Source organism: Antechinus flavipes, chromosome 2, assembly GCF_016432865.1.
Source record: "Antechinus flavipes isolate AdamAnt ecotype Samford, QLD, Australia chromosome 2, AdamAnt_v2, whole genome shotgun sequence".
Taxonomy (NCBI): Eukaryota; Metazoa; Chordata; class Mammalia; order Dasyuromorphia; family Dasyuridae; genus Antechinus; species Antechinus flavipes.
The window spans coordinates 567,371,123-567,388,233 of NC_067399.1; the positions used below are offsets into that span (position 1 = coordinate 567,371,123).

Genomic DNA, 17,111 nt, shown 5'->3' on the forward strand with positions numbered 1-17,111 from the left:
TACTGCCTGAACATTCATCCTCCCACTTCTAGGTTGTGACATGCCATTTTCTACAACTAGAACATCTTCTATTCCTACCTCCACCTGTTACAATCATAACCAACTTTTTTTTGAAGTATCAAATTTGTTCATTCAATTTAAAAAATTGTCTCACATTGGGATTTTTGTATAACTCAAACTATTTCTTTAGCTGGAATGTCATTTTTTGTGTAGTATATAAATAATAAAGGCTATATGGCCCCCAAAAATGAGAATAATAAATTTTCTCCATTTTATAGGCCATATTGGAATTGATGGGTAAACATAACCTTTTTTTCCTTTTTGGACTGGATCTTGGACTAAATCTATGAAGTCCTCTTTAAGTCAGTTAACTTTCTTAGTTCTCGCATATTTGAAATGGGTACAATTCAATTAATTTTTGTTCATTTCAGTTCTGTGCTATCCTCTGGGGAAGGCACAAAGTTCAAATAAAACACAGTCTCTATAGTCATCCATATGATTATTTTTAAAGCTACTGTGGAAAGCCTTTTCTGTATCTCCCAGAAAGAAGTTTTCTTGAATTTCACATTAACTATGTTTGCAAAAATATGTAAACTTCACATTCTATTTGATATTATGGTTGATGGTTACATTTCATGGAATCACAGAACTTCAAAATTATGAAAGACCTCAGAAGCCTTCCAGTTCAATCTATATTTGATCAAGAATCTCATCTATAAGATGCTGACAAATAGTCATTTAGTCCCTGTTTGAAAAACTCCTATGTCGTCTGATGGTATTTTTAGTCCCTAAAAGACAAGGCCCTTGTCTTCCTCTCACTGAATCTTTCTCAGCACGTAAGCATAGAATTTTGAATTTACAAGACATTTAATAAATTTTCATTGAATTTTGGAAAGAAGTGAAAAAAGAATGTAGAAAGAAAGGAAGGCGACATTGATTTCAAAAAGCCAAAAATATATATTACAGTTTGGGGAACTTTATCTTGGTGGGACTAGGGAGTTGCTAAAGGTTTTCCTGATCAAAGTAAGAATTTTTTCAGTGTTAATTTAGCTGTACTATATAGGATTGACTAGAGGAAGAAGGAACTGCAAGTGATGAATGATAGATCATAGCAATAATCCAGGTGTGAGTTAATGGGGTCTTGGAATAGGAAAGGAGTCTTAAAAAAAGAAAAGGAGAAAGATTTTAAAGACTCATTGCCCTAGAGTACAAGAGGAACTGAATATCAAATAATAATTTTCCTTAGAACAGTACCAACAGATGGTAATCCAGGCTTTATTTGAGGACTTCTGCTAGCAAGAAATCTACTACCTATCAAAAAAAGTCCATTCTATTTGTTGAAAAGCCTTAAGGTGGGTCTTATAACAACTTTTAAGGAATGGTGCATAGTTTTAACATATGTATAGGAGACATCTTTTGTGATGGTATTTTCCCTTACTAAATCTGAGGCTTTGTAATAATAAGCCAACAGTAAATGATTTCAAATCTTGGTCTCTTGGAACCTTTCAATCAAGCAGATGATGTGGTCTAAAAAAGCATATTATTTACAAAAATCTGCCTCTCCTCTTCTCATACCTTTATCAAATGTACCTATTTTTGTATAAATCATTCTTATACCAAGATTTCATAAAGAAAAGTATTTAGTATTTTCCCTTTCTTTTATTTCTTAATCCCTCTTAATCTTAAGCAGTGTCTTCAAAATTACATCCCGTCCCATCATGAACCTCTTTTGTGAGTATGTGATCTGTTCCAGCTGATGCTCTGCATCTTTGTTCCCTTTGGTGCCCTACTATCTCATATAGCATATCAGGGATTGGGTTTTAGAGTTAGAATATGACAGCTTCAATGTCATTAATGGAAAGAATAAATTGGGTTTTTTTTAACTTTTACAGAATTGTCCATTTTTATCTTATGGTTTTAAGATTTTCAAGTAAATTTTGCAAAGTTTAAAGTGCTATATGGATTGTCTATTGTTGTTGTTGTTGTTAGAAAAGTATCCTAGTCTATTTCATTGTCTGTTCTTTTTATTCATTTTCCATTTTCAGCACTGATAACATGTTTAAATGAATGCTATGTAAACTGTTTTAATTGAATGGTATATGTTATTCTCATTGAAATTGTTTTTTTCTGATTTGATTTTTTTTTGTCATAACAAGTCAATGATTTAACTGTAAAGGAACAACTGATTTGGAAATAATCCTGAGAATGACAATTAGGCTACTTGCTTCTGATATATAGTCAGTTTCATTTTTGGTGCTATTCCACAATATACAAGACATATCAACTCACTTCTTGAAAAAGTATTCATGATACAAAATTCCTATGTAGTCCTCAAGCTTTTAGCCTGTCTTGCTTCTTACTCCTGAGCTGAATTTTCCAACATATTTTTCATTGTTCTCCTTTCCCTATGCTCACTTTTGCACTGAAGTTACTAAGCTTTAGAGTGTATGTTAATTTAATCTTCAGGGTTTTATGAAGAATTTTGTGGAATTTTCCTACCTCTTCATATTCTGCAGCAGATGTAGGCACATATGCTACAACTTTTTTGTAATGATTTTTTTCTGCAAAAACTCATAATGAGCACTACAGTAAGAGATGACCAAGTGTCTCATGAAATAATAATCCTTTGTTTACTTTGGGCACACAATTAAACCAACTCTGTTTTTTGCCTCTCCAAGGAGAACTTGTGAGCCATCCTTCCATTTAGTTTCAACTTACTTTTGTCTTCATTTATAGTGTAAACATCAATACTGGCATCATTTAGTAGCATGTTAATTCATTGATCATTTGATGAGAAACACATTTAGAGTACCAATAGTTAATATTTATAAACTCTCTAAAAATTATGACTCAGCACTCTTTGCCTTCTTTTCCCCCACTCATTGCAACAGAAAATGAAGCCCAGAACTGAGGATGGTTTTGTGTTTTTCTATGTTTCATGAATTGACATGATCAAAGAACTAATTACCAGGTAGTCAGCCCATTGGTGATGAATCTTTGCATATTCAGCTAAGATGCTTCTTGAATAGCACATTTCAATTCTACACTCAAAGACTTCCCCACATGGCAAAATCTGTCAGAGTTTATATTCCACTGGCACAAACCTTCAGAAACCAGACTTCCCTCAGTTCTGTTAGGAGAGTTTGGAGTGGGGGTTTGGAAGAGACTTCTGTAGTATACTTGATAAACCAACCTTGTTATTTTGCTTATTATTTGGAAGTTTCTCCTTATATAGGGTTGGTACTAAGTTATAGTAGATTTAGAGAAGAACAACACATCTGAATTGAAACGTTGTTCTAAACTAATTCACAGATGATCCTAGAGATTCTAGCAGACAATGGATTTGCATGGTTGACTCTAGTAGTGTTATAAGTGAAATACAGTATAAGGCATTCATTGGTACATAGAGATTTTAATATGATATTCCTACAGATTTCTACAAATCACTGTGACTCTTCAAAACGTGAAGGGACCAGGTAGAAAATTAAATAAGGGGTAAGAAAGAGCAAAATAGTTAGTTATAATGATACTGCCCTTTTCTCTTCTCTCTACTAGCCATCTTCCTTAAAATCAGGTCACTTGCATGAGCTTCCCATCCCTGAGTTTCAGGGGCAGATCTATAAGTAATAAAGTACAGCTTTCCTGGGTCTATCAATAATGTATGAGGCCCCCATGAATAATACAGCAGCAGCTGCTTCAGGGCAAAATTTACCAACACCCTTCCCTAGCACCTCAATGGCCCCTGGCCTAATCACAGGACCCAAGGGGCCTCCCACAAATTAACTCAGTCCAGTTACTGAATATGTTGTCCTGCACTAAACATTGGCTCTTTGCAGTATGGCCAAGGCCATGATTGGGTTTTTAGAAAAATTGATTTTCCTGGAGTTATTATCTGAATTGTTTTTCTTTTCTTTTTCCATAGCATTTCTGATGCCAGTGGCTCTCTTGGATTATGACTAAAGGGACCAAGACAAGGGAAAATAGACATGCCGTTTAATCAAACCTCATTAAACTCAGGGGAAATCAAGCTTTATAACATAGATTCATGAAAAAATGTAGATTCATGAAGAAATGTAGCTCTAGCTCTTTCAAAGAACCAAGGAGAGATATCAAAAACTTCCGTTTGAAGAGGAATCCCATAATTAACATTCTAGGACTTGGAGCACTGAACCTTCCATCACCTCCTACCCACCCTACACTGAGCTGAGCTCTAACTATATTGCTAGGTATCCCAGAGGAAGATTTTTTTCTCCTTTCTAAAAATGTCCAATTGTCTGACTAGTTTACCCAGTAAGGTCTTTTGAAGGTAAGATCATTCATTACCAAAACTGAACTAGTCCTCCCTCCATTATCCTTCTCTCTCAGCTCTCCTATACTGGAATGGGCAGACAAGGGTCCAGATTACAATGCAGCAGAATGAATCTTAACATTCTAGCATGGATCAAATAGAAACATTGCCTTCCAATACTATGATAAATCCACTGAGGATTCAAATGAACCATGAAAACTTCTCCCCTTATAGATAATTAAATAGATTCCTTGGGGGATTTCCAGAGTATATGTCCAATTGCACTTTTAAGACAAGAAAAGTCATGTTCCTCTATAACTATGGCAGAATCTTTGAAATCTATATCAAGGTTAGCTGAATTGTAATCTTTCAAAGAAAAGAAAAACAGTTCCCCCTGCTCTTCTATGAACAGAATTCTTGTAATCATAGAGTTCCAGCGGTGACAGGGATCTCAGAAATTACCTATAAAACTACTACTTGAACATATTTCCTAACAACAACATAATTCCCTTCAAACAAATGACTAATTATTCATCCTATATTTGGTGAATGACTCTGGATGACTACTTGTTGGATATATTGTAGAGGGAATTTATTTTCCAGTCTACATCAGACTTGATAGTCTCTGATCTTTCAAAATGACATTCTATGAAGTATAGGCAGTCTTCCATTATTGGGCAGCTTTAATTGTTTACAAAATGTTCATGTTTCCCTTAAATTTAGCCAAAATCTTCTTCCATCTAATTTCCACTGATTTCTTCAAATTCTGATCAGAGTCAATAATAACATATAATTCCTGTCATGTGATAAAGTAAACCATTCATATTTTAGAAGGTAGTTAAAATGTTTTTCTCCAGGTCTTCTCTTCTCCATGCTAAACATCCTCAGTTTCTTTAACTAATTCTGATTTAAGATGGTATCAACTTTTCTCATCCTGATTACCTTCCTCTGTATCTTCTTCAATTTGTCAATGTCTTTCCTAAAACATGGCACATCAACACAATATATGTTTTGAGCAGTGTGCTTTGAGCAGTGCCATTCCTAGTAAGACTATGATCTCCCTTTTTTAGACATTATTAAATAATGTAAATATGTGGTAATAAACTCATCCACTAACCCAGACACAAGGAACCAACCACATATTAACATGATCTATATTCTATTGTATTTTTATTTATTTTGTTAAATAATTTCCAATTAAATTTTAATCTGTTTAGGCTCAATGGTTACATATTTCACACCTATGCCATAAATATCCTTAAAACACAATAGCTTATTTTGGCAGCTAATCCAGATAGTTGGCTAATATCAAGTTTGCAGTTGCCTCAAACCCCCAGTTCCATTCAAATGTGGAATGTTATCTGGCTACAACTCCCTCATTCTTTACTGGTACTGTTTTTTGAACTCAAAAGCTGGGCTTTTATTTCTTCTAAGGACTAAAGAAAACAGAGATTTAAGAAAGTCTCCATTCTTACAAAGACAACAGAAGGAAACATAATTTCAGCACAAAATGATGTGTTTGACTACTCATTTCCCATGTCACACAAACCAAAGAAATGTCCCATGGTTCACTTCAGAAACTCCAACTTTAATGGTATCCACCCATTCATTAGGAGGCTGCTAGCTTCTTTAAACAAAGTACAAATCTCAGCAAGAACAATAGTGATCTAATTATTCAGAGAGATTTGGAGAACAGCATATTTCTGAAGATACATCTCATCTCCCTTCTTGAAGAAATTTTCATGATATGTAGGTTATTGTGTAGTCTACAAACCATTAGCCTTTTTCGATTCTTAATCCTGAGACAGATTTCCAATATATTTTTCTTCATCCACCCCATCACTTTTGCATTAAAATTATTCACTATTTAAAAATAGGCTGATTTAATTTTCAGAATCTCATGTAATTTTTTGGAGACTGTCTCTTAACTCCTCATCCTCTTCAACAGAAGCAGACACAACCAATGCAGATAAAGTCTCCAAAAGGGGCTGTGAAAATTATACTATGAAAAGCCTTTGAGGAAAACTTAATAATTTATAGATATCTTTTTTTTCTTCTCCTATGATGTCTAGTGGTCGTTAGCCTTTTCCTGGTCCTTGACAATTCCTTTGCATCTCCATTGAGTCCTACTAATGCCTTTCATTCTTGTTCCCCTACAGAGTAGGAAAGATAATCATATTTTTCTTCTCTCAACAGACTGTGTGCCAGAAATGGGAATTGTTTAGATTTTAATCACAGACACAGCAAAAAGCAACCTGATTCTTCTCTAGCCTAGTGATAAATTTCGTATCTAGCATGTTAATTCTTCCTCATAAATAGACACCCCCCCATACACCTGCTTGATTCCTCCACAGAGGGAGATTTCTTTAATTTTTTTTTATTTAACAATGTGACAGAAATAAAATACTCAGTGGATATGTTAGTGATAACACACTGGCTTCCACTTGAGAAAATATCTTCATTCCTTCATAAGTCACTGATAGCTCACAGTTCTATTGATCACTGGTAAAGATAAATGCAGAATCCCATGATCCTCTGGGATAAATCTGACTTTTTTTTCAGTATATATCTATTGAACAACTGTTTCTAAAACTCCACAAAACAGGTCACCAGGGCAGCACACCATTGATTTCATGTCCAATTATTTTTCAGAAGGAGCACTGAACGCTTTATCAATAATTCAGTAAGCTGTGGACCTTCAGTGTCCCCAAGAGAGATGCTACCCTGTTTCTCAGAATGAGTGGAACAGTGTCTCTGGAGCCTCAGTCTAGAAACTCCCAATATAGACAATTCTTAACTAAAGTGTAATCTTCTTGATCTCAGTGACCATGTCATATACTTTGCTGCATCCTCAATCTCTAAAATATTGCCTTCCATGAGAGATACACAATAGATAAGTGAGTATAATTCAAGCTCAACAGATTCTTTACTACATTGAATGTGCAGCCTACCACCCCTTCACCTCACTGAGCCTCAACAACATAAAAGACTTCAGCTCATACACAATAAGATAGTTATTGAAAAATTAGAGTCTTTTTACTCAGATACAAGAGGAATATTAAAATGGTCATACAGCTGAGCATAAGCTGCATAGTTTAGTACTGGCAGAAAAGCTTAGGATGGGATAATGGAGGATTAATCTCTAAAGGAATTAAAATTAGGGGAAAAAGAAAAGAACTTTAAATAGAACCATTGGAATTGTGTTCAAATCTCAACTCAGCTACTTACAAGTGAGGCAACTTGGGGCAAGCTGTGTCAATTTGTACAATAATAAAATGAGAGAGAAAGACCACATGATCTTCTTGAAGTCTCCTCTATATCTGAATTCTAGGCTTCTATGAGAATTTACTGAAATCAGTAGATCAAGTTGAATAATATGGTTTATCATTTAATATTTTTGACATTTTCCTATTCATTTAAAACCTTTCTGCATTTGGTATTTACAGCTCCAATAATTGAATCCTGTTTAGCTGTTTATAAATAGCTATATGGTCTCTAAATAACAAGCTATGGCAGGAGTCTTTAGCAGCATATCTCTGAGTTTCAGAGATATGTCATTAAATATAAAAAAAGACTACACAACCTGCTGTACCAGTATCAGGCACCATCACTCACCTACTCCTCATGATCAAAGGCAAGGTAAATCCTAAGGAAAAATAACAAACCCTACTAGGATTTGAATGAAATGGCAAACCTACTCAGGAACACATATGTTTCCTCTGTAAATCAAAGTATACTTATATTTTCCCCAATCAGTCATTCCTGTGGGTATAGAAGAGGCTCTTGATCCTCAGGATCCTTGCAGACAAGTAGTGTCTACTTAGTGAGATGGAATAATGTGAGACAGGCTGTAAATATTCCTTTCCCCGCAAGCTGTGCCTCTCAAGGTATCATTATGACTCATGCGTGCCCTTCCCTCCTGACAGATGGCGTGAGGAAGGGGTGAAGGGCCAGCAGGCCAGGCATGAGTCCAGGGCACTTGCATCTTGGCAAAAACAACGGAGAAATTTACATTTGGAGAATTTGGACTGAGGCGTTTTACTTAAGAGTCATCAAACAAAGAGGGACACAAGTAGAACTCCCAGAACCCAGAACTCTGGATTCCATTCATAAGATGAGTCTTCTCCAAAGCATTCCTTAATTTATTCCATGCCCACTGTGGACTCTACCCTGACCATTTGCTCCGGGTTACTTTTTCCAAAAGTAGTCATGCATCTCCATTCATCCATCACTCTTACCCTGATCCTACTGTAACCAATAACACGCATTTGTAAATGGCTGGCTGAGGTTAAAAATGCTGTCATCAGTCAGGCAACAGAACGGAGCTAACACAGACTAAACACATGACCTTGACCTCATTAGCACTGCCTCCAACCCCCCAAATCTAACTAGCCCCAGTGTCTACGCCAAGGCCCATGTGGCAACAGGACTGTTATCTTCTGGAACAGATCATTCCCTAATACTTCGACAAAAAGCAAGCTAGGCAGTGGATGGCTTTGGCTCCCATGGGCCATTCTAATCCCCTCCTGTCCAGCCTGTGGATTGAAGACTTCATCAGTGTCCATCTGAAGTCTCTTATCTTTGCACATAGACATGTACGAACAGACACACAGCTGCTTTCAAGAAAGGGCTTCAGGAGCAACTTACAATTCACGGAGACTCAACGTCTGGAAGAGCTGCCATGACAGGGTGGTGAGCCGGTTGCTGGAGAGATTTCTGCAAAATTAAAAAGCAAAACAAAAATTGAGAAAAGGGTGTTGTGATAGACAGTTCCCGTTATAGCAAGGTCTAGTGATTTAACAGTTTCCCTCCATGGTTTACAGTTGAGAAGAATTCCCCCATAATTGGGGCCGTCAATTGGATTGGATCATATTAGATTAGAAGCTAAGGGAGGAAAGTGTCAATAATGGGGAGAACAATGAGGGGAAGTTTTTTAAAATAATTTTTATAAATGTAGAAATAATTTAAGTATCTGGATGTACCCCCCAAATACTCTTACTTCCAGAAAAATTAGTATTAAAACTCTCAGAAAACTAACATACCCTGGGCACAGGTGAGGTTAGGAAAACTTATCATAAGGGAAATGATTATCATTTAAACCTTAATGGTCATCATCAGAGAGTATTTATTAAGTATGCGGTTACAGTTGTGAATGTTTCAGAGCTAGACCCTTAGAATGACTTGAAATATGAAAGGGTTCTCTTTGGTGAACTAAAAACCCAGAAATATACACAAATATAAGGGATGTCATTGTCTGGTGGAGATTTTCAATCTCAAAGCCAATGATATGGAGGTCTCATTTCACCTCATTCCCAATTTTAGTTGCCTTATATCACCAAAAGCACTCATACAAATTTGACTTTCTGCTTTTACCCAATGGGGGAAATAGTGAAATCATAATGAAGTATTTGAAAATGAGGCGTTTTTAAATGAAATAATGGTGTTATGACTGTTGTAATTTATGTATTTACTAGATAACAGTTTGGACTTCACATCTATAACTGCCTTTAAGATAAAGGGCATTCTTTTGTTTTTTTCCTAAAACCCTTCATAATCTGGATCCAGCTAATCTTTCCAGCTCAATTATACATTACTTCCTCTCATGCACTCTATGGTCCAGCAAAACCAGACTACCTGCTATTCTCACTCTCTGTATAAATTGGTCTCTATTCCTGGAATACTTTCCCTGCTCACTTGCTCATGTCTTGGAATATGTAGCTCCCTTTAAGATTCAACTCAAGTGCCATCTCCTCAAGAGAGCCTCCTCGATTCTTCCATTTGTTAATCCCTTAGTACCCCAAATCCCTGTGTATTTATTTTATTATGTATTTTGGGTATTCTGCATTTGCTTATTACGAACTTGTTATATTCCTCTGTAAACTTCTTGAGATCAGGGATTTTCTCACTTCATAACTGTGTGGCACATGGAGGATACTTAAATGCTTAAATATAATAAATGTTTGTCTGATTGAAAGCCAAAGTTTTTCTAACTCTAAGATTCAATAATCATGTTTATTGGGTTTTTTTATTACTATTCAGCTGATTAAAATTGAACTTGACATCCTACCTCTGCCACTAACATAACTTTCTGTTACTCGTTTCATCTCTTAGACTTCAGTTTCCCCATCTACACGATGAAGGCATTAGAATAATCTTCCTTACTATTCTAAAGTTAGATGATCCCATTAATCTTCCTAATTTTTTCCCATGTTACAAATAGATAGAGAATGTCAGATACCACAGTTGACTAAGACCTCTCAGCTAAGTTGTTCACAGACCAGAATATTATGTTTTTCTATATATGATTATATGGAATTTTTTTTTGTCTTAGATCACTCTTTTTAGCCTAAACTTTTCATAACAGATACCTATATTCAAGAGTAGATTATGTCTTAAAAACAATTGTTAGTCTCATACATTAGAGAGTAAACACACCAATATATTATTGCTTTGCCTCAACAGTTTTAACATTAAAGTCCTTAATAAAGGTAGCATACATGAGTGGCTGAGAAAGTGTCAACATAAGCACCACCTAATAATATAATAATCTATTGATATGAATACAAATTAACCTTAATATATAGAGATAGATTCATGTGTATATATAAACTATATGTCACAATAGATAACAATCTGTCATATTTATATATACATTATAATTATATACATATAAATATACAAAAAATTAAAATTAAAGAAAGTACAAACTTATAGGAAAAATGTTTTTGGAAACTTAGTAAAGAATAAAAGGGACATATATAGCCTAAGTAAATATTACAACTAGTTTATTAGATCAGCCTAAAGGTGATGGAAAAGAAACAGAATAAGAAATCATCTTCTTCTTGCTTTCTTATTTGTATATATAGATATAGATATGATGTGTGTATATGGATATGTGTATATCTATGTCTATCATATATGTATATGCCATGAATCCATGAACAGGCAAAGAGAGGGTATCTGTCACTTGCAGAATTACAGAGAGGTTTATATTGCACACTCTCTGCATGTTGTTTCCCTCATGAGAATGTGAGCTTCTTGAAGGCAGGGACCCTGTTTCAAATTTTCTTGTATCCTCAGTGTTCAGCAGTGCCAATAAAAGCTTCATAAATGCTTGTTAACTGATTGCTTGATTGATGCACCTGATGTCCCTTATAGACCTCAGGAGATGGCGTTCATGAGATGCAGCTACCAACAAATCATCACCTTTGGATGGTGAGCCTCTTGAAACTTTACTAAGTGAGATCTGTCACAAAGTAAACTCTCCTGCCATGAGCTCAGAGAATTAATCAGGCCACAAGCAATTATTAAGCACCTGCAATGCATCAGCCATCGGGCAGGCATTAGGAGTTCAAGTACAAAGAATAAAATAATCTCTATTCATAAGGAATTTACAGAGGGGAGATATCAAGAATATAAATAAACATGCATAATGTGAGTGTAAAGTTAACAAATAAAATACATACAAAGTAGTTAAAAACAAAGACCTTGAGAGAGAAAAAGAATTTAGGAGGATCAAGAAAGGCTTCATGGAACTGCATCTTAAAGGAAGAACAGGAGTCTGAGACAGAAGTGAGAAGAGGATGCACTGAGAATTTGGGGTCACTTCCTTATCACAAAGGCTCCTAGGATCATAGACTCACAGGCAATTCCAATCTTTTCATTCTACAGCTGAAAACCCTGTGCTCCATATAGGTTAAATGGCTTGTCTAAGGTCACATAGCTGGCAAAAGGAAGCACTATCTCTCAAATACACCCCCTTCTCCCCAACACTGCCATGACTCTAGTGCAGGTCATCATCACTTCATGCATGGATTATAGCAAAGACTGCTAGTGGGTCTGACCGCCTTGTTTCTCCGAACTCCGGTTGGACTGGACTCTAGGATGGACAGGAGTTTCAGTCATAAAAGTGCTTCCCCCCCCAAAAAAAAAAGGTTCAATCATGTCACTCCCTTCTCAGTAAACTCCATGGCTTCCTATAGTCTCCAGGAATGAATATAAAGTGCTCTTTTTGGCATTCAAAGCCCTTCCTAGCTTGGTCCCCTCCTACTTTTCCAGTCTTCTTACACCTTATTCCACAAGACCAACTCTTTCATCCAGCAATGGTGACCCCCTGGTTGTTCCATAAGCAATCACTCCATTTCTTAGCTTCTGGCTAAAAAGCCTGGAATGCTTTCCTGCCTCTGATCTGACCAATGATTTCCCTGAAGTCTTTTCTTGAAGCCCTAGCTAAAATCCCAGCTTCTACATAAAATCTTTCTCAATCCCTCTAAATTTTCTTGCCTTCTATCTACTAATTATTTCCTATTTATCCTGTATGTAGTTTGCTTTGTATATGTTTATTTGCATACTGTCTTGTTCATCTAATTGTAAGCTCCTTGAACAGGAATTGACTTTATATTATTATTAAATTATATTTTTAATTTATGGAATAAAACAAGCATTTCTATAACTTAGTATGATGAAAAAAAGATGATTGCGCATGAAACTACAAATCTACTGGGCACTGAATTTCTTATTTCTTTCAAATATACAATGAAATTATCATTCTCAACATTTGTCATTTCCCTCTTTTTGTATCTCTACCACTTAACACAGTGCCTTTCACATTAGCAAATGTTTATTAATTGAAAAGACTCCTCTAACTCCAAATCTAGCAGACATCTTTCTGTATCGTTGCCCTATCACTTCACAATGAAGTTATCAGTGTAGAGTTTTTATGGGGGATTAAAAAAAAGAAAAGAAAATATTCTTTTTATCCTCCATGCCCACCTAAGAGAACTCCTCAATAGCAGTTTCCTCTTCTCTATTCCTTCGATGTTCTGCCCCAATCTAAGGGATAATAATCTCATTTTACATACCTTGACATGGTGCAGAGATCTTATTACATTAAAATGGTATGAATTACTTGGAGCTCCAAAGATACCATGTGATAAATACACAAGAAATACAGTCCTGTAAGTGATTCCAAAAGCACTGACCCCACCGAAAGGACCGTGAATGGGATTGCTTTTAATTCTCCCCAATCTAGCAAAGATTTCCTGCCCAGCTCCTAGTGCAAAGTGCTCTCTGTCCTCAGGATGAAGGGTTTTTCCATCTGTCCTAGTCCTATGCCGAGCCCTCCCCAAACTCTCACTTCTCATAAGATTTTAGGCAATCCACATTAATTTGAAAGGCACCACTTTTTTCCTGAAACCCTGAAGAACTCAATGGGAATTCAGTGCCAAGATCCACCGAAGCAGAACCTGCTGGGAGCCACTGTGCCCCTTAAGGGAGAGAGACACAAATAACAACCCAAAAACTGTGTGGCCAGGAGACAAGTGAAATGGCAGCCCTCCTCCTTCTGAGAATTAGAAGTGAGCAAGAAGAGAGCAGGGAGCAAGCAGGGAGTACAAACCAGTGTACAGGCTGCCAACAATGTCCTTTGCAAAGGTCATGTTTTGCTACATTAGGCAGAAATGTCAAGTGAAAATTGGATTCCAAAAGAAAGAAAATAACAGGCATTACAGGCAAACAAAGAATAAGAAATAGCACTATACCATTAAGGGGTGGATCAACACTCTATCTAGCTACCAGGAGGAGGAGTGAGGAAAATGACAAGCCCTAGGTGCGTTTCCCAAGGGAAGCTTCTTGAGATGGTAGCCTTAAAGCTTCAAAGGACCTTAGAGACCATCTCATCTAAGCTCCTCATTTTATGAACCCAGAGACTTGCAGCAATTTCTGTAAGACCACACAGCTAAGTAACAGAATCAGGACTTAAATTCAGGTCCTGAGATTTTTAAGGTCAAAGATCTAGAGCTAGAAGAGATCCTAGAATTATCTATTTTACAGATGAAGAAACTGATGATATCCCTGGAGGTGAAGTAGTTTGTGATTCAGTAGTAGAGATGATATCTGAATCCAGCTCTAACTACAAAACCAGCACTTTTTTCCTTTTCACTGCTTCCTTCTCTTCTTCCACCTCCACTCCAAATCCATCAGTTCTGAACCAGAGAAGAAATCTTCCATTATTCTGACTTCAGGGTAATACTGCATTTCCCATCTCCATTTTCCCCAGGAATTCCTCATCCATGACCACTCCCCAGCCTTTTCCCCTCCCTCCTGATCCTCTGCAATCTGGAATTCTTCTTAAAGGCAGCTGGCTAGTATAGTGGATAAAGCACCAGCCTTGAAACCAGAAGATACTCCCTAGCTGTGGAACCCTAGACAGTCACTTGATATTATTCAGCCTCAGTTTTCTCATCTGTAAAATGGAAATCATCATCATTATCATCGTCATCATCATCATCATCATCATCACTGCAACTCCCAGAATTGTTATGAGGATAAAATGAGATCGCATTTGTAAATCACTTTGCAAATGGTAAAGTGCTAGATTTAGTTGTGGTTCATTTGTTCAATCATGTAAAACTCTTCATGACCCAATTATGGAGTTTTCTTGGCAAAGAAACTGGAGTGCTTTGCCATTTCCTTCTCCAGTAGATTAAAGCAAATGGAGGTTAAATGTCTTACCCAAGATCACACAGCTGGGAAGCATCTGAGGTCGCATTTGAATTCAGGTCTTCCCGACTCTAGGACCAGCATTCTATCCACTGAGTCACCTAGATGCCTCACTGAAGTGCTACATAAATGCTAAATATTATTTTGTTATTATTATATTATCAAGATGAATGGACTGCTTTTCCTCAAAGCAAATTTTAACTTGTTAAATTGCTCATAATTTTATTTTTCTTCCTGAAATACACCTGCCCTGCCATCCTCCCAGGTGACCCCTACTTAATAAATGCTCAGTATATCTTTGATCAGCTTTCATCCACTGTCATTTACGCAATTGCCCAGAATCACCATTTTCCTATACAGATGAGGAAGCTGAGACACAGGGTTTTAAAAGGACAGATCTGAAGACTCCTGGTGGGCTAGTGGCCAAGCCAAAATCAGAACCCACTGTCTGAATTTTCTAGTCTGTACCTCACACACTGAGATTTACTGCCCCTGCATTTTCCTATTGATATTCTTTAATGAGCTGGTTACCCTGCTCATAAGATTAAGAACCATTCTGTCTCTAAGCCTTACAGTCTCCTCCCCCAGACACCTCCTCCGCCCTAACAGACCCATTAATGTCTGCCACTGCCTTCTCTCTGGGTCCAATGGCCAGTTTCCAAGGAACCTCATCATCTCCTCAGTGTGCCATTCTGAATTAATTGGGTGACTAAGATTTTATAAGACAATGTATCAAACATTTTCCCAAAATCAGACTCCATGACATATCTCTGCCTCCCATTAGCGAATCATCTTTAAAATGAACCTAACAAAGCCTGATTTTTTTTAAACAGTGCTCAGTCTCTTTCCCTGTTCTCCACTGCCCAAATAGAAAGATCAGAGACAGACAAAAACACAGAGAAAAAGAGAGACAGACAAACAGACAGACAGACCATGAACATTTATTAAGGTTTCAAAGGGTTGTAATCCCCAGACCTGACCTCTTTGCATGAATCTCTTGGCAGGGAAATATTCCCAGGTCTGCCTATGGAGAGACATAGTCCTCATTTAACTGATGGAAACATAGGAGTGACCTCTCCCCACCACCCCCCACCCAAAAAAAAAGAAAGAAAAAGATTCTCCATTCAGCAAACAGAAACATTGGAATAGACATCAGTTTCATGGTTTGCCTAAGGGGAAGCCAACCATAGTGGTAGTATACATACTTCAAACAAGGCTACTCCCCAATTTCAAGGTCCACTGTAAAAAATCCTGAGCTATATATATATATAATGTGTGCATATGAACACACATGTGAGTGGTCTGACTCTAGGGGGACATTAAAGGAAATTCTTGAAACCCATGTCCCTGGACTCCCACAAATGTAACCCCAGAGAACCAAACCTCACAGAGTACTTGATTCCTATTTTCTAATAAACCAGCCAGGATGAGTACCATTTGCCCCAAGAAGAAAACCATTTTGAGTGTAGATGGTAAAGGGAGGGCAAGATATAGATAGATAGATAGATAGATAGATAGATAGATAGATAGATAGATAGATAGATAGATAGATCCCCCATTGATTATTCATTTCCTTCTGTAACTTTGGGACTTCAGGGTGTTTTACTAAGACACCCTTTGCTGACCTTCTATTTCATTAGAGATACCCATGGATTGCTAGGTTCCCATAGATTTTCTTAACCTGAAAGGGATAATGGATGAGGGAAGTGGGAGTATATTTCATGGAGTGAGAAAGGGAACAATAAGAAATATGGGAAAAGAAATGTGAATACTTTTTATCCCAAAAGCAACAGATAGTAACATTTGGTAAATTCTGCTACCAAAGTTAAACAAATATTTAGACTATATGGCTTCCATTTACCGGATAGCTACCATGGAAACATCCTATAGAACCTGCTCAAGTCATTTCTTTCTAGGTCAATCATTACCTATAACCTCACATCTTTTTTTTTTTTTTTTTAACCTACTGAGTCCAGGCTTCTATTCATTGGTGCTTCTTCAAGTAAAGTGACTACCACAGTCCCATGATTTCCTGGAGTTCTAGTTATCAGCTGACAAAGAGCCCTGTAAATGAAAACTAGAAAGGACTTTTGGGGTCATCTAGTTCAGCCACCATATTATACTGATGAGAAAAGAGAAGACCACTGAGACTGAGTGACTTACCTAGAATCACTAAGCTAAATAGTTATGTTGCTATTCAAACTCAGGTCCTGTGCTAAGGTCTATGTCGCTTTTATGATAGGATAGAAAAGATAAAGTTTCAGTTTTTAATCTCTTGTAACTCATTGTTCTTGCCTCAAGCCAACCCCACCCCCTCCCAACA

At 36.8% G+C, this 17,111-nt stretch overlaps 1 protein-coding gene across 2 annotated transcripts in view; it reads right to left on the reverse strand.

Annotated features, from left to right (window-relative positions):
* NTRK3 (neurotrophic receptor tyrosine kinase 3) overlaps positions 1–17,111 on the reverse strand; it is a 453,081-nt gene that overhangs the window by 305,274 nt on the left and 130,696 nt on the right. For both annotated transcript variants that reach the window (XM_051981065.1, XM_051981066.1), the window contains exon 4: positions 8,936–9,004. In XM_051981065.1, coding sequence (XP_051837025.1) covers positions 8,936–9,004 — 69 coding nt within the window. The remainder of the gene's footprint in view (positions 1–8,935; positions 9,005–17,111) is intronic.